Below are 27,792 nucleotides of genomic sequence, written 5' to 3' on the forward strand. Positions count from 1 at the left end.
CCTGGCTAGAAGACACAAATTTGGGTAAGGGGTGGGGAGAGGATTGCCATATTGTAGTCCAGATGACCTAGGTTTAAGTACTGGTTATGCCATTATCTGGATGACCTTAGGAGGTCACTTCCCTTTTCTGGGTCTGTTTTCTCAACTTAAAAAAATGAGGTGGTTGACACATATTGCTTTTGTGATCCTGAGCAAGCTATGTGACCTCTCAGTGCTCCAAACAGTTTTCTAAGACAACAGATTGCAGAGCACTTGCAGATATGCATTGATAGAGGCATTTTGCTCAGTGGGAAGCTCTGAACATATAGGTACACACCTCCAAAAACAGGGGGTTGGACTCAATGATTCTCAAAGTCTTCTCTACTTCTAATATTTTGTATTACAATGGTGGCATTTAGATGGTTATATAGTCATATAACCAACCCAATGTAGTAGAACCTCTCAAGCATAGAAAGTTTGCAGGAACTGTTACAGGACTTGGAAGGCAGACCCTTCATTGGTGTGGGGTAAACATGGCATTACATGAGAGTACCAGCATCCAGACAAGCATGGCTTGATTAGCCTCACCCCTCAACCGCCTCACTCTGAAGATCCCTATCTTCCTTTCCTTCCTACCTCTGGTAGTTTCTGAATACAGAATTCTTTGTCCTGTCCCACAACTGATTTTGTCCCTAATGTCAGGACTCCTAGTTATGACCCTGTGGATAACTCCAATGTTTGTAGACATTTAATGAAATTTTGTAAATGATCCATAAATGACATGAAAATTCATAGGTTGGAGGGTGGAGTACTCCTGTTTTTCCAATCCACACCAGTACTCTCATAGTAGCAGGATGATGGTATTCAAAAGAAATGTTTCCCTCTTACTTAAAAGTTTGGACACCTCAGCCTCCTGTCCAAATTTTTAGGAATTCTAAGAAATGAATGCAGGGGCAGCTAGATGGCGCAGTGGATAGAGCACGGGCCCTGGATTCAGGAGTACCTGAGTTCAAATCCGGCCTCAGACACTTAACACTTACTAGCTGTGTGACCCTGGGCAAGTCACTTAACCCCAATTGCCTCACTAAAAAGAAAAGAAAAAAAAAAGAAATGAATGCAAACTGGACCAGGGAGGAGGAAGCATTTTATTTCTCAGAATTTGGAAAATAAATCTTCAGTATCCTGTTGCCCCTCAGAGCCTATCTTGGAGAATTTAGATGGCTCTGACTCTCCCCTTGCCAATGTGATAATGAACAGAGGTATTTACTCCATTTTTCTCTCTTATCCCCAGCACCCCCTTGTATTCACCCACACAAGACCACCCTCTAAAGACAGAGAATATATTTACATTCATTATCGCTCTCCTCCTATTCCTGTCCCCCTCCTCTTCCCTAAGGAAGAGCTCCAAGGACCAAGGAGAGAGCTTTTCTGGGAAATTGGTTTGGTGCCAGGAAAGAACTAGAGTATGGCACAAAAAGAACCCTTTGGACTTTGCCTCCAAAAAATAAAAGATTAGATTATTTTTCTTAAAGGGAAAAAATTGACATTGGCTTCCCTATGGGGCCATTTAGCCCCAAGAGCCTGGTATCTGAAGATGATAATAGGAGTAGTTAGTGGAAAATCAAAGGGAAAAAAAGACAGCCCACAAGCCCCAGGCTTGTTATAGAAAATTAAAAAGAAATCTAGACCTAAGGGAAGACCCTTCACTTCTTGTCTCTGAAAGCCTTTTCATCATTCAGATCAATCAATCAACAAGTATTTATTGTGTCAGGCACTGTACTAGGCATTGGGGATACAAAGACAAAATGGAATAATTGGGCTTAAGTAGCTTATGTTCTATCCATGGAGATAACGTGTATATGCATAAATATAAACAAAATATCAATATAAATTGTAGCTGCTGAGGATATCAGGAAAGAATTTTATGCAGAAAGTGTCAATTTAGCGCAATTTAGAAGGAACTAGGAATGAAGGTAGAGGTAAGATGGGAGTTCATTCCAAGCATGGCACCCAGCCAATACAAAGATGTGGAAGCAGGAGATGGAGCGTCATGTGTAAGGCAGAAGAAAAAGGCTAGTTCTTCTGAACTGTAGAATTCATGAAGGTGATATGTGTAATGATGCTTTCCCAGAGCAAGGCTGGTTATGTTTCCCTTAGCCTTCTGGGGTTGCTCTGAGGAAGCTGAGAGTAATACTCTAGGATAATTAACTTAAGGTCCCATTTCAGCATTTTCTTCCCACGTTAACTGCCAGTGATTAGCACTTTAGTTCCATTTCACCAGTTAACTAGCTTTTACAAAGCAGCTAGGTGGTCCTGTGGGTAGAGCACAGCCCTGAAGTTTGGAGGACCTGAGTTCAAATCTTACCTTAGATACTTACTAGGTGTGTGACCCTGGGCAAGTCACTTAACCCCAAATGCCTTAAATATCTGGCTCCATCTTCAGTCATCCTGATATATATCTTGCCACTGGACCCAGATGGCTCTGGGGGAGAAAGTGAGGTTGGTGACCTTGCACAGCCCTTCCTCACTTAAATCCAGTTCACTCAAGTCTTGACATCACCTTCTAATGGCATGGTCCTCTTTGAGAATAAAGGACAAACAACAACAAAAGGATATTTACCTTGAGGACATAATAAGGGGATAAGTACAAACATTTCCCCACAATGGAGGCACCCTCTATCCATACTATTTTGGTTCCTGGGAAGAGTGGGCTCAAACTTAATGGCAATGTCTGCATAACATTTGTCCACCAAGTTTGATCTAAATGCAGCTTAGCTTCTGAATGATTCTTTATTTCAGCTACCTCTGGGCTGGGTCCCTCAGGTTGTTCTTTAGGGCCTTGATGCTAGGTTCACTGGCCATACAACATGGATTCTATCTCTTAGACCTCTGCTTGACATTCTGACTTTTCAAAGCTCAAAAGGTTGTAGTCTTCTCCAATCTCCTTCACATAAGAGAAAGAAACAATGGACACAACAGAAATAAAAGAAACAACAGGACCATGTGCTTATGAGCCATATAAGATAGGTATGCCAAGGTATTTGTCCTTGCCCCTTCATTTGAATACGGCCAAGCATGGATGATGGTGAGTCCTGGCTTTGGGAAGTGGGTGCCTTTTGAGTGAGCCCAGCTCTGACTCCTCAGTTAATCAGAAAGGTTTCTCTTCACCACATGGTTAGTAGATAAGAGACAGTTACAGAATGTTTGTGTATGGTCTGAAGCACACATGGGATTGCATTAGCCACCACACTGAAAATTTTCATAAAGACTGGGCTCTTTGGCCAGTTGTAAAAGGTTTTTAAGGCTAAACAGGGGAGATTATATTTGATCCTACAGGCAATAGGACACCATTGGAGTTTATTGAGTAGTGGCTTGACACCATCAGACCTTCACCCTAGGAAAATCACTTGGGCAACTGTTTGGCAGATGAAATGTAGAGGGGAGATACTTAAGGCAAGGAAACTAATCAGGAAGCTGTAGCAATGGACCAAGAGAGGGCATAAAGCAGGTGGCTTTGGGAGCAGAAAAAAAGAGGTGGGAGAGATATCATGGAAGGAAAAATGACAAGATCTGGCAACTGATTAGATATGTACAGAGAGGAAGAGTGAGGACTCAGGGATAATGCTGAGAATACACACCTAGATGACTGAAAAGGTAGTCCTTGGCAGAAATAGGGAAGTCTAGGAGAGAGGTAATTTTGAGGAGAAACATGATGAGTTCGGTTTTGAACAAGTTGAATTTAAGATGCCCATGGAACATCCAGTTCAAAATATCTAATAGGCAGTAGTTGATGTGTGACTAGAGCTCAGGAAAGAGCCTAGGGCTGGAGAGCTCTAACTTTGGAAATCATCTAGAGGGATATGATAATTAAGCCCCGTGAAAGCTGATAAGTTCACCAAGTCAGAGAGTGAGGAGAAAAAAATTGAAGAGTACTCAGGACAGAGCCTTCTAGGGGAAGGGGGGGGGAGTTTGTGGGGTTTTTGAGTTTTCAACATTTGTTTTTATAAGATTTCTAATTTCACATTTTTCTCCCTCCTTTTCTTCCCTCCCCCCTCCCCAGAAGAGCAGGTAATCTGATATAGTTTATATATGTTCAATAACATTAAACATATTTCTGCATTAGTCATGTTATAAGAGAAGAATCAGAGCAAAAAAGATAGTTCAATCCACATCCATATTCTACAGTTCTTTTTTTTTCTGGATTTGTAGAGCCTTTTTCTATTATGAGTCCTTTGGAACTTTCTTGTACTGTTGTATTGGTGAGAAGAATCAAGTCTATCACAGTTGATCAACACATAATGTTGATGATACTGTGTACAATGTTCTTCTGGTTCTGCTTATCCAGGAGAACAATTTGTAACTATGTCCAAAGGACTATAAAACTGCATATCCTTTGACCCAGTGATACCCGTACTAGGTCTGTATCCCAAAGAGATCAAAGGAAAAGGAAAAGGACCTATATGTACAAAAATATTTATAGCAGCTCTTTCTATGGTGGCAAAAATTGGAAACTGAGGGGATGCCCATCAGCTGGGAAATGACTGAACAATTGGTGGTATATGATAGGGATAGAGTATTCTTGTGCTACAAGAAATCTCAAGGGAGGAAGGTTTCAGAAGAACTTGGGAAGAAATATGAATTGGTTCAAAGTGAAGTGATAAGAATCAGGACATCATTGTGCACAGTAACAACAATATTGTAATGATCAGCTGTGAAAGACTTGACTGCTTTGATCAATCTGTATCTGATCTATACAGTGATTTGAAAAAATTCCAATGGACTTGTGATAAAAAAAAAATGCTGTCCACCTCCAGTGAGAGAACTGATAAACTCTGTTTTCAAATAATTTTTTTGCTTTCTTTTTCTTCTTTTCAACATAGCTAATATGGAAATGTGTTTTTCAGGATTCCAAATGTATGATTGATATATTGCTTGCCTTTTCAGTGCATGGGAGAGGGTGTGGAGGGAAAGAATTTGGAACTCAAAAAAATTAGATGAACATAAAAAGTAAATAATAAAAATTTTAAGAAAATAAAACTATTTGGGTAGAAAGTATGAGAGGTTCTCCTCATCCTAGAACAGGGCTTCTTAAACTTTTTCCACTAGCAACCCCTTTTCTCCCAAGAAATTTTTATATGACCCCGGGTATATCGGTATATAAAATAGGTATACATAACCTTTTACTGTTGCCAAATTTTTTGCCAACCCCCATATTCAGTTACACACCCCATAAGGAGTCATGACTCACAGTTTAAGAAGCTTTCTCCCAGATGGAGAGATGGTAGAGAAAGGGTTTGAGAAGAGAAGAGATTTGGAACATCTCTGTGGCTAGTGGGATAGAGAATCAATTAGGGAGATATAAAAGGATTATCTTATCTTGGATAGATTAGATAACATAAATTTGTCTCAATAACTTGGTCCTGTGATTTCTTCCAACTCTGTTTAGCAATTTGTGATTAGGAAAGGAGGAGGCAGATGGGTAGGAATAATCCAGAGTTAGGGACTGGCAAGGTACAAACATCAGTGGCACACTAGGACAAGAGATGCAGGAGCCAAGGGCAGTGAAGAGATGAACTGGCTAACTAGGTCAAGGTTAGAAAGAAGGAAAGTGAGGCTAGAGCATGGGTGATGACCTGGGAGACTATCAAAGCATGAAGGGATTGGATATTTGTGAGGACAATGAATACATTTAGGAGAGACAATGGGGTGGTATGTAATGATAAATTATGAACTGATAAAAGGCTATTGGGACTTTTGAACATAGCAATGGAGCCCTTGTGGGTGATGGAAAGATCATCCCTGTGTGTAACTGAGGAGTGGGGCATGTGAGTTGAGAAGACTAAGGATTTGGAAATTTAGGGACTTTTTAGGGAGGCATCATTCAAAGGAATTCCCTGAACAACCCTAACTCTCAAAGCCTTCATATTAAGAGTCCAAGCAGAAGAAAGATCGTAGAAACTCAAGAGGAGAAAGACCTTCCAAAAATCATCCCTTCTTTTTCTCAACCTCTAGGAAAAATGGTCTCACAACCTCCCAGATCAAGGAATCCCTTCCCTACTTTTAGTTACCAGGGCAGTATATGGCAACCTCTCTCTTTTAAGTAGATCCATCCAGACCCTACTTCACAGAGTCTGAACTGTTAACTATCAAATCAGGGCAGTTTTTACACACTTGAAGTCTCATTTGAATGAGTCCAAAGTACATACAGTATTAGTATCACAGACTTAGAGCTAGAAGGGACATTTGGAGGTCATTGAGTCTGACTCTTGATTTTATAAATAAGACACAAAGAACCACACTTTAGAGAATAGAGGCCCAGTTCATATGGGAAGTTTTCTCTACTCTCTCCTCCCATTTTCCCTTTCCCCATTCTTATAGCTCCTGCACCTTAAATTATTCTGCGTATATGAATTTATGCATATAATATATTAAATGCATTAAAATATAATCCATTCAAGGTTAAGGATCATTTTATTTATCTTTGTAGTCCTAACACCCAGTGCATAGTTGTTGTTTGTTGTTTAGTCCTTTCAGTCTTGTCTGACTCTTTATGACCTCATTTGGGATTTTCTTGGCAAGGATACCAGAGTGGTTTGTCATTTCCTTCTCCAGCCCATTTTATACATGAGGAAACTGAGGCAAACAGAGTAAAATGACTTGTCCAGGGTCACACAGCTAGGAAGTGTCTGAGGTCAGATTTGAACTCAGGAAGATGAGTCTCCCTTACTCTAGGCCTGGCTTTCTAACCACTGCACTATCCCTAGCTGCCCCAGAACATAAATTTTCATTGAATTTAATCAAATTTCTGATTACAGTAGCATGGGTATTACATGTACACAGACACACACACACATACATTGTAACTCCTCTATAATTTAATAGATAATTTGAAAGATTTGGTTATAGCTGAAGAATTCAGCACTCTACAGACAACAAATGATAAGCTTCCAAATGTGTATCCAAGCTATCACCTAGCTGCTCTCAAGTCCTTTGCAGTTTGGTAGGAAGTAGAAATTCCCTCCTGCTTCCTTACTCCCACCAATGGGTCTACCCCTACCCAACTTTGCTGTTTTGTACTCCCATCCCAGAGAGCAGCTAGATGCCTCCGTGGACAGATCCCTAGGTCTGAAATCATGAAGACCTGAGTTCAAATCCAGCCTCAAACACTTGACACTTACTAGCTGTGTGACCTTGGGCAAGTCACTTAACCCTCATTGCCCCACCAAAAAAAAGGAACCGTGTGGCCTTGGGCAAATTACTCAACTGTCTTAATCCATTGGAGAAGGAAATGGCAAACCATTCCAGTATCTTTGCCTAGAAAACCTCATGGACAGCGTGGTCCATGGGGTCATGAACAGTCTGACATGGCTGAATAATGATTCCCACCTCATCCCTAGCTAAGTGATGTATAGGCACCAGTTGGTACCATGGACAGAGCCCTAGTTCTGGAGTCAGAAATATCTGGGTTCAAATGTGGCCTCGGAGACTTACTGTGTGACTCTGGGTAAGTCATTTAACCTTTGTCTGCCTTAGTTTCCTCTTTCTCTCAAGGTTATTAGTGTGAGATTTAAAATTGACTATTGGAGCATTAAATTCCCCCTTTAACTTTTCCCTTCATATATCTCCCAGACCAGTAAGAAAAGAAGCACAATGCCTGGCACATGGTAGGGTGCTTAGTTAATTGTTTCCTTCCTTAACATCTGTAGCCCATATATTTCTGAATTGAACCAGCTCATCCTGGAAACACAAATGATTATATTGCACCCTAAGCTACACCATTTTTTCCCTGGCCCCAAAAAGAGATTATTTTTGCTGGTACTGCTGTGAACCAACTTCACTGAAGGGATGGGGATAGGGAAGTGTAGACACTTGCTAGTATCACTCTGGGTTTCCTGAGAACAAACCACTTCCTCCTCTTTGTTCACTTGGACACAGCAAGTCTGAGATACAGATATGGACAATTTTAGCTTTCTGCCTACTCCCCACATGCCAGATAAATAAAATATCAGTGTTTACCTGGGAGCAAATTGCCCAGCAGGCAAGTTTGCAAAGGCTAATAGTGTTTGTGGGTTTCGTGTGTGTGTGTATGTGTGTGTGTGTGTGTGTGTGTGTGTGTGTCCGCGAGCATGCGACTGTGCACGTGTATGCATTAGGAGAGGGGGAGGGGAACTTGTCTGCGTGTGTGTCTGTGTATGCATGCCTACCTCTGACTGTTCCTGGCATGGAGTCATTCCCCATATCGAGGGGATTTAATCACTTTGGGGGCTGAGAATATTATTGTTTTAAAACAAACAAGTGATGACAGGAATGAAAGGAGGGTTTTTAAAAACGGATTCAAAGGGTTCTTGAAAGCTGCCGGAGAATATGAATGTGCCTTTGAAGTGGGGAAAGCTCCCATTTGTTCGGTTGAAAGTGGAGTTTGCCTCAGTATATCATTTTCCTTACTAAATGGATGCCCATCAGCTCCTCCTCCCTCCCCAACCTACCCTCTCCTCTCAGACCCTATGACAGACCTGGAGAGATGCTGGCAAAAGAGATTCAGGGCAGTTCCTGGGGAGCTTCTGGAGTTCTGGATTAGGCAGTTAACTGAGAAGATGGAGGAGAGGCAGGGAAGAATTCCCTGGAGCCCACAGAACACACCCCCCAACCTCTCCCCAAGTGGCTGCAATGTTCTTTTCTGCTCCCCGGAACAGCTGGCCAGCCACAGCTGGCAGACCAGTCTGGCATGGATTCCATATCTGTTCCTTCCCAACCTTGAGACTCACCCAATGACCTTCTCGTTAGTTCTTTTCTCCATTCTGAGAAGGCAACTCTTTTTGTTCTGTTCAATGGAGAGTTCCAGAATTCGAGAGAGCTCATTGACCAATCGACCTATCATGGATAGGTGTGGAATCCCCTTTAATATTCAGGTCAATACCTGGTTCTCCCAAGAGTACAGAACTAGAAGTAGTGGATGGACTTTGCAGGAAGGCAGATTTCAACTCGGCATAAGCTTGTAGAATCCTTGTTGGTGTTGTTTGTTCTCAAAGAGGACCCTGACATTGGGAGATGATGTCATGACTTGCAGTGAATTGGATTTAAGTGAGGGAGGGCTGTGCAAGGTCACCAACCTGACGCTCTCCTCCAGAGCCATCTGGGTCCAGTGGCAAGATAAACATCAGGATGACTAGAGATGGCCCCAGATGTTTAAGGCAATTGGGGTTAAGTGACTTGCCCAGGGTCACACAGCTAGTAAGTGTCTGAAGCGAGGTTTGAACTCAGGTCCTTTGGACTCCACAGCTAGTAAGTGTCTGAAGCGAGGTTTGAACTCAGATCCTTTGGACTCCAGGGACAGTGCTCTATCCACCTGCACCACCTACCTGCCCCCAGCATAAGGGAGCATAATCACAGTTGCCCCTAATACAATGGTCTGCCTCCAGGTGAGGGTAGTGAGTTCCCTGTAACTGAACGTATTCGAGCAGAAGTTATATATATGGTCAGGTTTTTGGGGATGCAGGATTCAGAATTTGGTTAGCAATTTGACTAGTTCCCCTTTTTTTCACTTTTGGAGGCAGTCTGGGTTAAGTAACTTGTCCAAGGTCACACAGCTTGGGTCTGAGGCCAAATTTTAATTTAGGTCCTCCTGACTTCAGGGCTGATGTTCTATCTACTGTGCCACCTAGCCGCCCCTGACTAGATCCTTTCTGAGATGTTCCTAGGCTCTTTTCAACTTTGTCTCTTTTTCTAATAGATTATAAGCTCCTTGAGAGCCAGCACTATCTTATTTCCTTTTTGTGTCTTTACCACCTAGCATATGGTAAATGCTTAATAAATGTTTATTGACTTGACTTTTGCTAGGTAATGTTTCCTTGAGATACCTGTACTGAGCAAAATAAGTAAGTAAATAGATAGATAAATAGATAAATAAATAAAATTGAGGGGTAGATCCTTCTCCTCCCCAACTCCTTCCCATTGGATTCTTTCAATATAACTTTTCCACCCCTACTCACTCTCACTGCCACATGCGAAGCGGAGGAAAGTTTTCTCCCCATGTGGCAGTAGAGTGACCTGCCCAGGTCCACTTCTCCCATTCCTCTCTTCGCCTCACATCCCCTTTTCCCCACCCTTTTGTTAAGGCCTGACAACTTTTCTTCCCTCTCACTGGCCAAGAGAGAGAGAGGGAGGATGAGAGAGCTTGGGACCCCATAGCTTCATTTGCAAACTAATGTTGTTATCCTAACAAGTCACACTGTCTGCCATCCCTTGAAGGATGTCAGCAGAGAGGGAGACAGATTCGGGGCCAGAATTGCATTATCTCCAGTGGCGAGGAGCATGTGCTCAGCAGGGACTAACTCAATCATGTCAGAGGGGTTGCAATGACTTTGCTTTTAGCTACCGCCAGAGCTCCTATCCACAGGAACAATAGAGAACAGAGTCATTCCCCTGATTCAAACTTGGTCAGATGGTCTGACCATCATTTGGTGGGTGGTCTCAGTCTTTCCCCAAATGGGACAGGGCAGGGTGGGGAACAGAGAAGTGTAAATACAGAGGTGGACAGTCTGAGGCATCCCAAAAAGGAATTGGGATGGTGAAGACCCTGGGGAGAGGTCTATTAAGTATGCTGTTTTCATGCAAGTGAATGGATCGAGGTTCTTGGAACCCAAAGAGAGAAAGCCTTGGGGGTCTAAAACCCCTAAAATGTAAGGAGCTATCTTGAGTTGAGAATAGTGAGTCAGTTGTCTCATAAGGTCTTGAGCTCTTATGCCTTCTCTTTGCTTGGTATCCTCAATTGTCTATATTTTGAAAAGTAGAATTCTCACTGGATTGGAGCCATTGAACTAAGAGGAAAACATGGGGGGGGCAGCTAGATGGTGCAGTGGATAGAGCACTGGCCCTGGAGTCAGGAGTACCTGAGTTCAAATCCGGCCTCAGACATTTAACACTTACTAGCTGTGTGACCCTGGGCAAGTCACTTAACCCCAATTGCCTCACTAAAAAAAAAAAAAAAAAAAAAAAGGAAAACATGGTTCTGCAAACAAAAATGTTAGAATTGGAGTCAGAGGGTCTGGGTTTGAATCCTGGTTCTTCTTTCTACCCATGTGGCCTTAGGCAGGTCACTTAACCTTTGTGGGCCTCAGTTTCCTCATCTGTAAAATGAGCCAGGTTGGACTAGGCAGTCTCAAATATTCCTTCCTGTTCTAGATCTGTGATCTCCAGATATCACTATTTACCTTCTTTGGCCTCAGTTTCCTCATCTGTAAAATGAGTGAGTTAAAATGAAGGAATTTGTTTTTGCTTGACTGGGCATATTGTTTACAAGGGCTATGTTTTTGCTTTTCTTTTCCAGTTCAGGTAGGGGACTAAGAGGGCTAGGGATGTTAGGATAGGGAAAAGAAAGGCAGCTGGGTGGTGCAGTAGATAGAGCACCAGACTGGAGTCAATCTGCCCTCAGATACTTAGTATCTGAGTGACCCTGGGCAGTCACTTAAGCCTGTTTGCCTTAGTTTTCTCATCTGTAAAATGGGTCACTTTAGTATTTTTGCCAAGAAGACCCCAAAAGAGGCCATGAAGAATCAAACATGACTAAAACAACTGAACAACAACCAAGGAAAAGAAAAGGAAAGGGAGTGTAGGGCGTAGTGGATAGAGCACCGGCCCTGGATTCCGGAGGACCTGAGTTCAAATCCAGCCTCATGACGCTTAACACTTACTAGCTGTGTGACCCTGGGCAAGTCACTTTAACCCCAATTGCCTCACCAAAAAGAAAAAAAAGGAAAGGGAGTCATATCATTGAAGCATTTTTTTTTTATTGTAGAGAACTAAGGAGAGTTAGAAAGAAGCACAGCACAGACAAGCAGGATAGCTTTGAAAGTTACAGATTGAATTTGCCATACACTTAAAAAGAAAAGCAATCTACATAACATAGTTTCATGTATAATCCTGTTTTTCTGTTCTACTATGTAGATGTAAATGGCCATTTATTTTGGTCAGAATAAAAAAATAAAATTTTTTTAAAATTTAAATGATGGATTTAGACTGTATGGTCTCAGAGGTCCCTTCTAGCTCTACATCTTTGACCCTAGAATCCTGGGATCACTTAATATTTCTGGGCCTCCGTCCTTTCATCTGTAAAGTGAGAAAGTTGAAGTCAATGGTCTCTGAACCTGCAATCCTCACTCTTCTGTTGAAATGTGTGGGGAAAGGGTGTTTGATTTTCTGAGGAGCAGGGATGCAAAAAGAACTTAATAGGGCTTGGTTAGAATGTGGGAGTTGTGCTATTCTCTGTAGAGAGGACATCCCTGAAGGTAACTTATGTCTTTCCTGTGCTTTGCAGATGATGTCTCCCCATATTTCAAGACGGAGCCTGTCCGGACTCAAGTACATTTGGAAGGGAACCGTCTGGTACTTACATGCATGGCAGAGGGCAGCTGGCCCCTGGAGTTCAAGTGGCTGCACAACAATCGAGAATTAACTAAATTCTCTCTGGAGTACAGGTAAACCCCATCCCTGTGCCCTCCCTCATCTTCTCCCCCTTCCAGCCAATCCTTGGCCACCTGGTTCTTAGACTAAAGGCATCATGATGTCTAAGGAATAAAACAGGGATGATTCAGAATTTAGAGGTGAAGGACCTGTGTTCAAGTGCTACCATCTGACTGTGTGACATTGATCAAGGGATTTTCCCTCTTTGGAATTCTGTAAAATGAGAGAATTGACCTCTAAGGTCCTTCCATCTCTAAATCCCCTGATCCTATGGGAGGCACACCTCATCTTCCAATAGCACAGCTGCAGTCTGAGCTTCACCCCACTGAGCCTCACCATTTGTTCTCCATCACAGTCCCAGCTAGCCAAGCTTTACCTGCTCTATCTATCCATCAAGGGGACCTTACTTCTCAAGGTCAGAGCCACTTCCAACCCCCTAACTTTCTGTTGGGTTCCAGTATTAGGAATATATCCATTGAGAGTATTCTTGACACTAGGACAGGACTGGACTTGGTAGTATTTTTCCATCTGTAAATGCTCCTTTCTTCCTCTGCTTAATATCCATTCACCCAAGAAGAGCCCTATGGGTTTCTAGCCACTTCCCTTGGAAGGAATTGAGACCCGTTGGCATGTGCCAAGCTTGGAGGCCTGGGTTTCACTGCAATCTGGGTGCCTGTTCTCAGGCAGGGGAAGAAGAGTAGCCTCTGTCTGGGAAATGAGAATGACATGAATGGTAGTAGTAAAGACCCAAGGAGCTCCAGGAGGATGCCTCTCTACACTGCAGAGGCGTCAGTAATAGGAATCAGTTCACTTGGATGGGGGCTGCAGACTTTATTTGGGGAGGCAAGAAGACAGTGCCCCTAATGTAGGCATCTTCCCTCCTCCCTCTCTGGGGAGAAGAGGAAAGATGGGAAGAAAGTTAGAGTGGAGAGAGGGAAGGCCAAAGCAAGCTAACCTATCCTGGCTCAGAACCTGTATCTGAGCCAGGGCTCTCCAGCACTTCCTTACAGACTGAGCTCCTTCTCACCCTCATCTTCTCATCTCCACCATGAGAGAGTTGCCTGGACACAGGCAACCTGTGGTAGGCAATTAATTCCCAAGTTTGATATGCACTAATCTGCGCTGTCAGTATCACTCAGGATAGTGATTACCTTGCTTTGGAGAGGTTGTTACAAGTTGGTTGCCAAGACCAGGGGAATGCAAATGAGAGGTATGGGGATTTAATTGCTTGAACGAATGTAATCCTTCCCAAGAAAACACTCCTCTTTAGGGGAATTGAGGAAGCCATCCATCCTCCAGACTTTATAAGAAAAGAAGGGTAAAATTGGAAACATCTCTTCATTTTGGAGGAGGCGATGGGAAAGGGAAGGGAGTGATGAGAGAGGCCATTGACCAGCAGGCTGCCTTCTATCCTGCTCAACATGGGGAGGGTCTTGGACCAGGACTAGGGACACAAAAATCAAAACTTTAAAAGCATCCCATAGGGGGCAGCTAGGTGGCGCAGTGGATAGAGCACCGGCCCTGGAATCAGGAGGACCTGAGTTCAAATCCAGCCTCAGACACTTAACACTTACTAGCTGTGTGACCCTGGGCAAGTCGCTTAACCCCAATTGCCTCACTTAAAAAAAAAAAAAAAACATCCCATAGGCTAGTGAGTGGAGTTTTGTATTTCAAGTCAGAAAGATCCGGATTCAAAGTCACCCTCAAATACAAGATAGTTGGATGACCCTAGGCAAATCACCTAACCACACCGAGTCTCATTTTCCTCATCTGTAAAATCGGAATAATAGCATCTACCTCACAAGGCTGTTGTGAAGATCAAATGAGATAACGTATGTCAAGTAGTTCACAATCCTTTAAGGGCTACATAAAAACAGCATTGGGTGGGGCAGCTAGGTGGCACAGTGGATAGAGCACCGGCCCTGGAGTCAGGAGGACCTGAGTTCAAATCCGGCCTCAGACACTTAACACTAGCTGTGTGACCCTAGGCAAGTTACTCAACCTCAATTGCCTCACCAAAAAAAAAACAAAAAACAAAAAACAAAAAACAGCATTGGGAACTCCCAAATGACGAAACTCCCTCTACCCATTCAGGTCAGCATCTGCTATACAACTTCTAGTCTTAGACCTAGAACACTAAGGGTTAGGTGACTTATCCAAGGTCATACTGTCTGTGTCACCAATGGTCATGAACCCAGGTTTTCCTGGCTCTGAAGCAACCTCTCTATCCACTATATCATACTGCCTCTGGATATATAAATGTGAACTGTCATTTTTTTCTTATTAAGCCTACCAATGGGCAGCCCTAAGCTCTACAACACTTGGCAAATATCTGATCTCCAAGGCCTCCTTCTATAAATAGGAGTTGTCCCTCTGGGAGAAGAAGAAGAAACAGAGTGTGATCTATGTATGAGACATGAGTCTGTCGCATCTTTGTGGGACATTGGGCTGCTTTCTCTCCACCAACAGAGTTGCTCATGAGAAAGCAAATGGAAAAGAACATTGCATAGGGATGCAGAAGAACCAGCTTTGTCCTCATCAAGCTGTGTGACCTCAGACAAGTCACTTCCCTTTCTAGGATTCAGCTTTTGTAAACATAAGGAGATGCAGAACCTTAGGGTCCTTCCTAGGACCCTAAGATGGGCAGGAACAATAATTTACAAAAGATTTACAAAAGAAAAAACTGATCAGATTCACTCTTAGTTGGAGAAGAAAAAGGGGAAGCAGGATTAGAAATCAGAAGTCCTGACTCCCATAAAATTACATCCTCCTCCTGGCTAAACTGCCTTAAATTCAACTGCATTTCCCACTCCCACTTGCTGCAGAAGGAACCTCGCCATCAGCGTTCATATATGTGGGTCTATGATTTTTGAAGCTGACAATTCTTAGGGGAGGCTGGGTTGGGAGTGGAGTCTACTAAAGACAAAATTCTATGTATGTGATGGAGACTATGTGTGTATAACTGTACACAAGTGTGTCTGGGCAGAGGGGCTATACTTATAATTGAACAGAGACAGACACAGATATAGATATAGATAGATAGATGGACAGACAGACAGCTTTTATTAAGCACTACTTACGAGGCAAAGTGTTAGGAATATAAATGCAAGACAGATGGTCCCTGCCCCCATAAGCTTACATTCTAATGGGGAAGGATAATACATAAAGGGGCCCTTGGTGGGGGGAGAAGAACAGCAGCATGAGCTCAGCAGCATGGTTTAGAAATGGCAGAAAGTGGCTTGGAGGGGGCAGCTAGGTGGCACAGTGGATAAAGCACTGGCCCTGGATTCAGGAGTACCTGAGTTCAAATCCGGCCTCAGACACTTGACACTTACTAGCTGTGTGACCTTGGCAAGTCACTTAACCCCCATTGCCCCACAAAAAAAAAAAAAGTGGCATGGAGGAGGGGGCCTGGTTCCCTGAGATAAATCAAAAGCTCTCCTATCAGAGCCAGGGGAGATCCAGGGGCAGAATATAAGGCTGCAGTGGAAGGTGGCAGAGTGTGATATGAGGATAATGTCCAGGTTATAGTCAGAATAGCGAGGAGATGACCAGGAAGGAAATTAATATGTTTGTGTATACATGTGCACAATATATATGTACATACGTGTGTGTGTTGTGAGTGTGTGTATGTCTATGATCATATATGTATGTGACTTATGAGTGTGTTCCTGTATCTCTGTGGTTTTGTGTGTGTCTGTGTGTGTGGTCAGAGGCAGCAAGGCATAGTGGGTAGAGTGCTCGGCCTGGCATCAGGAAGACCTGGGTTCAAATTCCACCTCTGACTCTTACTAGCAATGTGACCATGAGAAATTCAAGTAACTTCTCTGTGCCTTAGGCAGTTTTCTAGGTCTTAGGAAGGTGTCATTGCCATTCATCCTGACCTGTGTATAGCCACTAGATGCCAATGACTCTGAAGGAGAGAGTGGAGCTGATGACTTTGCACAGCTCTGCCTCACTTAGAGACAATTCACTTGCAAGTCAAGACATCATCCTCCTGATGTCATTGGGCCTCTTCAAGAAAGAAGGACGAACAACAGCATCTTAGGAACTACTTAGAAAGGAAATGGACTCCCCTTCATTGACGGGATTGCCCAAAGGCTGAAAAATTACTTATTTGGTCTTTTGTAGAAGAGAGTGTTTTTCTGGTATGAGTTTTAGGTATGGCCACTGAAGTTCTTTCCAATTCTGAAATTCAATGATTCTTAGCTTCTTTCTTTCTCTCTTTCTTTCTTTCTTTCTCTTTCTTTCTTTCTTTCTTTTTTGTGAGGCAATCAGAGTTAAGTGACTTGCCCAGGGTCACACAGCTAGTAAATATTAAGTGTCTGAGGCCAGATTTGAACTCAGGTCCTCCTGAATCCAGGGCCGGTGCTCTATCCACTGTACCACTTAGCTGCCCCTTCTTAGCTTCTTTCAAATAGAAATTATTTCATTTTTTATCCTTGTATCTCCAGTGACTAGCACAGTGCCCAGCACATCATAAAAGTTTAATAAATGCTTGCCAGTTAATTGATTAATTCATAGATGGAGTGTGATCTTCATTGATGAAGGGAATTCTCACATTGGGTGTTCCCTTAAGTGATAAAATAATTTACTTGATATTTTCACCATATGAGGTCGAAATAAGATATTGTGATCGATTTTAACAAACATACTAGAATTTAAACATCAACTCTTTTTTGTAAATAGTGTTTTATTTTTTACAATTACATGTAAAGATAGTTTTCAATATTCATATTGTTTGAATTCCAAATTTTTCTCCTGCCCTCCTTCCCCTCCCCCTTCCCCAAGATGGCAAACAATCTGATATAGGCTATACAAGTTCAATCATGTTAAACATATTTCTACATTAGTAATGTCATGAAAGAAGAAACAGAACAAAAGGGGAAAACCACAAGAAAGAAAAAGCAACAAAAAAAGAAAATAGTATACTTCAATATGCATTCAGACTCCATAGTTCTTTCTCTGGATGTGGATAGCATTTTCCATCATGAGTCTTTTGGAATAATCTTTGATCATTGTATTGCTGAGGAAAGCTAAATTTGCCATAGTTGATTGAGTGCATAGTTGTTACTGTGTACAACATTCTTCTGGTTCTGCTCACTTCACTTAGCATCAGTTCATTTAAGTCTTTCCAGGTTCTTCTGAAATCTCCTTGCTCTTCATTTGTTATAGCACAGTGGTATTCCATTACATTCATATACCACAACTTGTTCAGCTATTCCCCAACTGATGGGCACTCCCTCCGTTTCCAGTTTTTTGCCATCACAAAAAGAGTTGCTATAAATATTTTTGTACATGTAGGTCCTTTCTTCTTTTTATGATCTCTTTGGGATACAGACCTCATAGTGGTAGTGCTGGATCAAAGGGTATGTACAGTTTGATCCCCATTTGGGAATTGCTCTCCAGAATGGTTGAAACAATTCACAACTCAACCCACAATGCATCAGTGTCTCAATTTTCCTACATCTTCTCCAACATGTATTATTTTCCTTTTCTGTCATAATAGCCAATCTGATAGGTATGAGGTGGTACCTCATACTTAATTTGCATTTCTCTAATCAATAGTGATTTAGAGCATTTTTTCATACAACTAAAGATAGCTTTAATTTCGTCATCTGAAAACTGCCTGTTCATGTACTTTGAGCATTTATCAGTTGGGTGAAAACATCTACTTCTAAATTAATCACCAAGGGTGGTTATTCATTAATTTCCCAGCTTTCAGAGCATGGTGTAGATGCTTTGGCATATCTTCAACAATGAACTTTCCTAATTCCTCCAGTGAGCAACCGTCCTTCCCTACCTAACTCACATAGCCCTTTGTTTTACACATTTACCTAGTTGCCTAATTCAGTTATCATGTATTATTGTGTATCATAGTTTTCTGCATTTGTGTTTTATTTACTTAGTAAACTGTAAGATTCATGAGGACAAGGATGGACTGACTGTGTCTTATCCAAACTTTGTATCTCTCTTAGCTTCTAGCACAATGTATACTGTAGGAGAGCAAACATTTGTTGCATTGAATTGAACTGTGACTAATTTTCATCCTTTGAGAATGGATTGATTTTTGAAAACAGCAAAGGTCGTGTAAAGTCAAGTATGCTGAACTAAGCTTGTGGAGCTGGGTAATAGCATTATGAGGTGTAACCATAAAGACTTTCTGGGGGGAAATAAGAGGGAGACAAGCATTTATTAAGGTCCTACTATGTGCCAAGCATGTTATTAGGTGGCAAAGTGGATCGAGTGCTGGGCCTAGAGTAAGGAAGACCTGAGTTCAAATGTGACCTCAGATACCTTCTAGCTACATGTCCCTAGGAAAGTCACTTAACCCTGTTCAACTCAGTTTCTTCATCTATAAAATAAGCTGGAAAAGGAGATTGTGAACTGCTGCAATATCTTTTCCAATAAAACTCCAAATGGGGTCACAAAGAGTTACATGACTGAAATGACTGAACCACAACAATGTACCAGGCACTGTCCTGAAACCACTTCCCAGCATGTTACAAACAGCAGCAACATTGTGGTACGTTCAAAAGAGGGCTGAAAATGGAATCAGAGGACCTGAGTTCAAATTTCACTTCTGATGTTTACTATCTTAGACAAGTAACCTAACTTCCTTGGGCCTTAGTTCTCCTACCTTTAAAATGAAATGTTTAGCCTTTGCAATCACAACTAATGATCACACAAGGCCCCACTGGCAGTAAATATGGTGAAGGAGGTTCCCTCACAGTCCTCCCCCCCTCCCCCAGTCACTATCCACTCAATCAATTTATTAACAAACATTTTTTGTTCCTGCTAGTGGCAGGCACTGTGCTAAAAGTAAACACATTATGTTATACATACTACACTATATCCACATATATAACCATGCACAGATGGCAACACATACATATACACACACGCAATTGTTCATTGTGTTGCTTTATAACTGAGCCCTTTCCTCTTTCTCTGTTCCAAAGGACAAAATGTCCCAGGTCTAGTAGGGCTCTTCTGTGGGGTAAAATAGGGTAGAGTAGATTGGGGACGGGGCAGGGCAGGTAGGCAGGAGACGTGTTGTACCTTCTTTTCCACCCCTTCCCTCCGTGTTGCACTTTTTAAGTTTCACATAGCACCACAAAGAAAAGGAGAAGATACAATCTTGCCCAACAGGCATACATTCTTTTCACCTAAGTTAAAATTGAAAGCTAGGAAAAACAAACAGGGTACGTTATCAATTTTAAAAGTAAAAATTCAGAGGCCATCTCATTTGTCCAATTTGCTTCATAAGGAATGTAGTACTGATCTCTTTCTTTATGATTATGGGTAAAAAAAATATGTGTTGACTACATGAAGTCACTTCCAAAGGTCTTGTGCAAAAAGGAAAGAACCATTGAAAAATATCCAGTGTTGACTTAGCTTGTGTGTATATGCATGCGTGTGTGCATGTGCGCATGTGTGTATTGCCAATCACTTGCAATAAATGCGTCATCCAGCATGTGTCAGGAAAATGAGAAGGGTCGGTAATGAACAACTGCATCTCTCCTGTGCTTCTGGTAGTTAGCAGCTGTTCATCACAGACCCTTCTCATTTTCCCAAAGCATTTTTCACCTCATGCCATTAGTTGGTTTTCTGGGCACAAGTCTCTTTGGTTGTTCTAATGACTGCCTTTTCTCTATAGCTTCCAGTTTCTGCCTTTCTTTCTGGTGGGGGGGGGGGTTATCCATAGTCCTTAATATATATAGCCCCCCAACTACCTAGAACCCACTCCCAAACAGAAGATACCCCTGCCCTATGAGTGCTGTCAAGGGGAAGACGTGCATAACAGGGGCAAAGGAAAGGACTGAGCAACTCCTGAATTTGATATCTCCCTGGCTATCTGTGTTTTTATCCTTAGCCCCATTGTGAAGTCTATATCCTTTCCTAGTGGGGCTACCATTGTCTGTGATATTGTTACTAAGAGAAGAGAAAGATCAGCAGAGGTCTGACTCTAAGAAGTCCAAAATGGGGTCAAAGAGGCCAGAGAGGCAGGCTTCTTTGAAACTTATCAGAATAAATGAAGAAAGGACATTTCCAAAGCCACCTCTTACTTAACCTTCCTCATCATCCAGCCCTCTTCTCTGTGCCTTGCCTTGGAAGAGGGGAAGAAAATAAGGAAAAGAGGGGAATAGCTCGGATAAGGAATAAAGAGCAGGGACAATAATGGCCTGGCCAGACAGAGGGTAAGGCTGATATATTCATTCATTCATTCACTGAGAAGGTCTTTCTTGATCACCGGCTATCTGCATATTGCATTGCTAGGCACTGAGGAGGATGCAAAAAAAGAAAAACCATAAATAAATAAACAAAAAGCAAGACAGAGTACTCTTCCTTCTAAGAGTTTATAATCTACCTAGGGACATAAAACACGGGCACATAAAATAGTCAACTTCCAATTCAATTTAATAAACATTTTGTGGAGAGAAGGAACTGAGCAAAACAACAACAACAATAAGCCCTTATTAAGCACTTACTGTGTGCCACACACCGTGCTAAGCCCTGGAGATATGAAGAAAGGCATAAATATGGTAACTGCTCTCACATTCTAAAAGGGGAGGTGGGGAGAGACACCATGCAAATAGTTATATGCATACAAGATATATACAGTGTAAATAGAAGGAAGTTTCAGAGGAAAGGCATTAACAGTAGTTGGGGGTTGGGGGGAACTGGAAAAGGCTTTTAGAAGGTATTTGAGCTGAGGCCTGAAGGAGTCCGGGAAAATAGGGTCAGGGAGGGATGCAGGAAGGGGAGGGGGGAAGCATTGGAGGCCAAGTGTCATTGCAGCTCATGCACAGTGTCATGGATTAAGAGAAGTGGGGAGGGAGAGTCAGAGAGCTGGGCTAAGGGGAAAATCATCATGACAGAATGGGGATTTGAGTCAAGTCTTCAAGAATGGGTCTAGTTTGGATGAGTACAGAATAAAGGGGAGAGCACTCTAAGCTATGGGAATGTGAGCAAAGGTACAGGAGAAATGATGGGTATACGTCCAAGGGATGGTAAGGAAACCAAGTTGGTTTAAACAGGGTGATTGTATTAGGGAGGAGTGGAGGAGGGTCTTGAGTGCCTGGCTAAAGAGTTTGACCTGAGGGGTGGCTAGGTGGTGCAGTGGATAGAGCACCAGCCCTGGATTCAGGAGGACCTGAGTTCAAATCCGGCCTCAGACACTTATCACTTACTAGCTGTGTTGTGACCCTGGGCAAGTTACTTAACCCCAACTGCCCTGGGGGAAAAAAAAAAGAATTTGACCTGGAGTCTATAGGTCACTTGTTGTTGTCGTTGTCGTTGAGTCATTTCAGTAGTGTTTGATTGTTCTTTCTTGGCAAAGATACTGTAGTGGTTTGCCATTTCCTTCTCAAGCTCATTTTACACATGAGGAAACTGAGGCCAACAGTTAAGTGACTTGCTCAGGTCACACCACTAGCTAGTGGGAGTTCAGATGTGAACTCAGGAAGAGTCTTTCTGACTCCAGGCCCAGTGTTCTATCCACTGAGCCTCCTGGCTACCCCTAGGGTAGAGCATTTGCAGATTTCTTATTCTTACGCTTTGGGGGCTGCATGGAAATTTGAGCATGAAAAGCTATCCCCCACTTTATTCCAGATATGTTTGGTTCATTGATGAGATGAATCCTTCCATTTGGTTATTGAATTGGAAAAGCTGTTGAATGCCATATGGGGCACCCATTGAGAAAACAGTGTGACTCTAGTTGAAGGTAGAGGAAGGAAGGGCCCTTTCCTATCTCAGCATAATGGCAGGGCCACCCCTAACCAGAGACTCCTGACTGATCCTGTTTCTTGCTGTGGCTCTGAGAGGAACACTCCCATTTGCCAGAGCTCAGACTGGCTTCCACCTTCCCTTAAAGGTCCCTACCCAGATCCTGCTGGCTTCTTGTGAAGTCCTGGGCTAGGTGGAAGAGCTTATTGGTGTTTATCTTTGGTTTTCTTGATCATTGTTTCATTTTGCTAGAGTGTCAAGAAAGCTGGAATCCTCTAGGACATGGGTTCTTTTTTTTTTTTTTTTTTTTTTTGGTGAGGCAATTGGGGTTAAGTGACTTGCCCAGGGTCACACAGCTAGTGTCAAGTGATTGAGGCCGGATTTGAACTCAGGTTCTCCTAAATCCAGGGCCAGTGCTTTATGCACTGCACCACATAGCTGCCCCTAGGACATGGGTTCTTAACCTGCACTTTGTGAACTTAAAAAAATATATTTATAACTATATTTTCAACATAATTATTTTCTTTTGTAATCCTATGTATCATACTTTATGCATTTAAAAACATTCTTCTGAAAAGAGTTCCATAGGGTTCACCAAATTGCTAAAGATTTTCATGACACAAAAAGAGGTGATTCTGGTCTAGGACCTTTCACAATGAAAACAAGGCCCCCCTGTAGAGACTCTTACTCTTCCACATCGTTCCAATTGCCGTCATCTTTAGTCTAGAGTAGATGTGTCAAATATAAGGTCCCTTCCCACAACACTCCTTAGTAAGCCAAAATGAGTTTAAAATATAATTGGGAAATGTTGAACAAAATTAATAAAATAGAATACAACCTAGATAATGTTAGTGTATAGTATTTTGGTCAACATGTGGCTTTCACGGATCCTTGTGTACCAATGGCTCTGTTTCTATTTGAATTTTACATCACAGATCCAGAATCTTATTACCTCAGACCAGATGATTATGGCAGCCTCATAACTGCTTTTTGTCCTCCACACATCACAGACAATTTCATTTTCCTAAACAACACTTTCATCATTTCACTCCCCTTGCTCAAAAACCTTCAATGACTCCCTATTACCTATAGATGGGGGATAGGTGGCACAGTAAAGTACCAGGCCTTAAGTGAGGAAAATTCTTGAGTTCACATCTGGCTTCAGATCTTTACTAGCTGTGTGACCCTGTCACTTAATCCTCATTGCCTCACTTTCCTCGTCTGTAAAATGAGCTGGAGAAAGAAATGGCAAACCACTCCAGTATTTTTGCCAACAAAAGGAATGCTCTAAGAGAGGCACCACTAGGGAGTACCACAGTGATAAAAGCAGCAACTTTGGATGTAATGAAAAGACGCTGGCTGATCATGCAAGAGAAGGGATACATGGAGTTGCTCTTTCCACTTTTCTATCCCATCCTTGTCTTCCTTACCCCCAAGTCCACAGTTCTCAGCTCTCCCTCATCTCAGAATAGGAACAAGGCAGAGGTACATAAGAGAATGATGCCTGTAATCAGAGACTAGCCAATTTGATATCCTAAGATATATGAGATGAACCCACTGAGCAAAGCTTTTAAAGTGGGACTCCGAGAGATCCCTGGAATAGACCTGGACAACCAATTTCTGCCCAGTATCAGGTATGCTCAGGTCCACTGTACAAATGCCCAGTTGCCCTCTGGAACAGTCCAACTTTGCCTCAGGGGACTGGCTTTATAAACAAGGGAAGGCTCTTCCCAAATTCTTCCTCCCCACAGCTGCCCCATCCCCATCACAGCTGAGAAGTCTGACCTCCAGCATGCTTAATATAGCCCATTCACATCTGACTGTTACCAAGTCTCTTCTGAGATTTAATATGATTCGGCTAAGAGTTTGGACATCTTGTCTGGAAATTGAAGGCTGCTGGTGGGGAGCCGAGGTGCTAGCACTAGTTATGATGGGCATAAATCAAATTTTAATAGAGATGTACATGGCACAGAGCCAGTGTGCTCAGGCAGAGCGAAAGTTGTAATTAAAAGTTTAGAAATGTACTAATCCTCAGGGAGGAAGGGTGAGGGTAGGGAGGCCTGGAGGGAAGGGAGAGGTTCCTCCCTCCCTCCCATCAAGCATGCTGTCCTTCTGGTGACCGAGGGTTAGTATCCCTCCCACTGCCAAGCAAGATGGGAAAGGCGATTGGGATGAAAGGGAACAAGTAGTTCCCCAGGAAAGCTCCCTGTGCAAACTCTCTGCAAAATAGACTAGTGGTAAGATCATGCTAGAAAAGTCAGATGAGTAAAAATCCAAGAATACCAGGGTAGAATCTGCCTCAGAAGATCCCAAACTTGGTCCAAAAGCTTGAAGATAGTCAAGCAGATGTGGATGCGGAGAAGAAATCCCCTAGCCCTTAATGACAACTTTAGTAATGTCTTCTGGAAGCTTTGATCCTAACTTGAGAGGATACCCTTTTCTATTCAAAGCAGAAGTTTCTACTCTCGCCTTCAGAACTGGGCTATTTTCTTCCTGCTGAGATTCACTGAGCTGCCTTTGAGCTAAAATGTACCCATTACATTGAAACCCCACCCCCGCACAACTCTGCTACCTGCTTTGGTGAATCAGAGACTTGAATCAAAGTGCTTGACTAGGAAATTCTAGCATTGATAGAGTCTATGGTTCTCACCAGACTTCCAGAGGGGTCCAATGACACAAAATGGGTTAAGAACCCCTGATCAAGTCTGGCAGCCTCATTTTCATTTCGTGGGGCTTGTGTTTCTAGTCCTCAGTCTGACACAACCTTTCCCTATAAACTGGAATGAATGAATCACTAGCACCCTTCAGATCTGAATTTCTTCATCTTTAAAATAAGGGGATGGTGGCTGTCTCATCATAGATTAATAATAGTAATGCCAAACAAACATAAAAGAAAAGAGCATCAATGAAATATTTTTAAAATGCACAGTAAAAAACAGAAGGACATTCAGAAGGAAGATGCAGATAAGTAGGACAGATTTGGAAAAGAAGTATTTAATATAATATATACTTTTTTAAAATAAGCTATACATAATTAGAGATTCACAGTTTCTAATATAATCCTCTTTTTTCTCTTCTTTGTATATGTAAATGTTAGTTTTGTTGATGTTTCTCAAGATAAGTTATTTATATACACACACATATGTGGATGGATGGTTGAATGGATGAATAGATAGATCTATATACAGATATAGATATAGATCAATAGATAGATAGATAGATGGATGGATGGATGGATGGATGGACAGATAATTGTTGTTCATTCATTTCAGTCATGTTTGACTCTCCATGACCCCATTTGGGGTTTTCTTGGCAAAGATCCTGGGGTGGTTTGCCATTTCCTTCTGCTTGTTTTACAGATGAGGAAACTTGAGGCAAACAGTGTTAAGTGACTTACCCAGGGTCATACAGCTAGCAAGTCTCTGAGACTGGATTTGAACTTAGGTCTTCCTGATTCCAGGCCCAGTAGTCTAGCCACTGTGCCACCCAGCTTCCAGACAGACAGACAGATAGATAGAAAGATAGATAGATAGATAGATAGATAGATAGATAGATAGATAGATAGATAGATAGATAGATAGATACACACACAGATAGATACACAGATAGATACATAGATAGACAGGCAGACAGGCAGACAAATAGAATGAAGGGGGCTAATGAGATAATTTCTAAGATCCCTTACATGTAGTGTGACAGACAGAATGGATAAAGTTGGACCATGAATCAATGCCTCTGGCATTGACTATTCTTATGACTATTTGTGGACCACTTACCTTCTGGACCTCAGATTCTTCATCTGTAAAATGGTGCTACTAATTTCTAAATTACCTACTTCACAGGGTTCTGGGGATATAACGCATTTTACAGACTTTGAAGCACGTAAGTTTCTGGGACTGTGATTATCAGCAATGTGGAGGAGAAATCCCTCCCTCCGACATAGATCCATGACTTGTCTGTAACTTAGGTAGAGCTTACTTGGTCAAATAGCCAGTTGGTGTCAGAGTCAGGCCTTGAACAAAAGACTTTCTGACTCCAAGGATAGCTTTCTATCTGCTCTGATTATTCCTTTCAACCCAAGCAGCCTATGAATTTCTGAGTTTTCTAGCCCATGTTGCTGTCAGTTTCCTTGGCTGGCCTTCACCTCTCAGCCTCCACTCTCCTCTCTGTAAAATGGAATTATTCATCATGCTTTTTCCAGGAGACTTTGTTAAGAATCCACCAGAGCTATTGTTTTATCCCCAGTGCCTACCATAATGACTGCCCATACTTTTCACCATTCTGACAAAGGGGTAAAGAACCCTTCATCTGGTCTGTCAGACTCATTTTTCAGATAAGGAAACTGAAGCTCTGTGAGTAACTTACCCATACTCTTACTGGCTTCCAGTATATTGTTCTTAATATAGCCCGTTCATATCTGACTATTACTGAGTCTCTTTGGAGATGTAATACGATACAGCTAAGATTTTGGACATCTTGTCTGAAAACCAAAAGCTACTGGGGCTGATGGTTCTTTAGCTAGAATTAGTTATGATGTCAGTCAATCAATAAACATTTATTAAGGGCCTACTATGTGCCAAGCACTGTGCTAAGCACAGATGGGCATAAACTGGATTTTAATAGAGATGTATGGGGCAAACCTAGTGGCACAGATAAAAACAATATGCAAAGCATATTACTTAATTTTATCCTAAATAGGATTAGAGGGGCAGCTAGATGGCGCAGTGGATAGAGCACCGGCCCTGGAGTCAGGAGTACCTGAGTTCAAATCCGGCCTCAGCCACTTAACACATACTAGCTGTGTGACCCTGGGCAAGTCACTTAACCCCAACTGCCTCACTAAAAAAATACAAAAAACTAAATAGGATTAGAACCTGGGTCACCTGACTCTCCATCCAACATAGTCTCTCCTAGCTGGAGATAGAAAGATGCTATTTTTTGTTCAACAAGTCTCTTTGTACAGCCTAGGAAGGGAACCCACTAAGGGAGAGTCCCTAAACTAGCATGGAATATTCCATTTCCTTCCTGGTATGGGGTAGACAAAGGCCTGGAAATGAGGTAACCTCTCCTTCTCTGAGTCTTCATTTTCTTACCCTCTTCCTCTTATCTTCATTATCTTCCTCATATCTTTCAATGCATAAGTTAAAGGGTTTTTTGAAGGGGAGGGGGGGGCTGCAAATGTTACCTACAGAAAAGATAATTTGGGAGTTTATCCATGGATTTTTTTTTCCTTTGTTCCCCATCCCCAGAGACCTGATAATTGTCCATGTCACTTTGACCTATTATTAGGACCCAAAGACATGACTTAGTAATAACAAACCTTTGTTATGAGTCTGTAGGGTTGAAGGCTCCTCTCTCCATTTTGGGAGAACCAGTGTGGTCTAATGGAAAGAAAGCTGGGCAAAGTCAGAAGCTATCTAGATTCAAATCTCATATCTGACACCCATTTGATGGCCACAAGTAAGTCTTTGAGTCTTCGTCGGGTCTCATTTATCTCATTATCAAAATGATGAAAAACATCTCTGCCCTAGGAGGATCCCTAAGGAGCCTCAGTTCTGGGCCAGATTCAGTGTAGATCTGATTCAGTCTGGTGGATACTGGTTTCTAAAGAGATAGGTCAGACTT

At 42.2% G+C, this 27,792-nt stretch overlaps 1 protein-coding gene across 1 annotated transcript in view; it reads left to right on the top strand.

Moving 5' to 3' along the window:
- Window positions 1–27,792, top strand: part of SDK2 (sidekick cell adhesion molecule 2) — a 462,515-nt gene that overhangs the window by 197,770 nt on the left and 236,953 nt on the right. Inside the window, exon 2 of the mRNA XM_043963496.1 lies at window positions 12,293–12,452. Within this exon, the coding sequence (XP_043819431.1) occupies window positions 12,293–12,452 (160 nt within the window). The remainder of the gene's footprint in view (window positions 1–12,292; window positions 12,453–27,792) is intronic.

This window comes from Dromiciops gliroides, chromosome 4, assembly GCF_019393635.1.
Source record: "Dromiciops gliroides isolate mDroGli1 chromosome 4, mDroGli1.pri, whole genome shotgun sequence".
Classification (NCBI taxonomy): domain Eukaryota; kingdom Metazoa; phylum Chordata; class Mammalia; order Microbiotheria; family Microbiotheriidae; genus Dromiciops; species Dromiciops gliroides.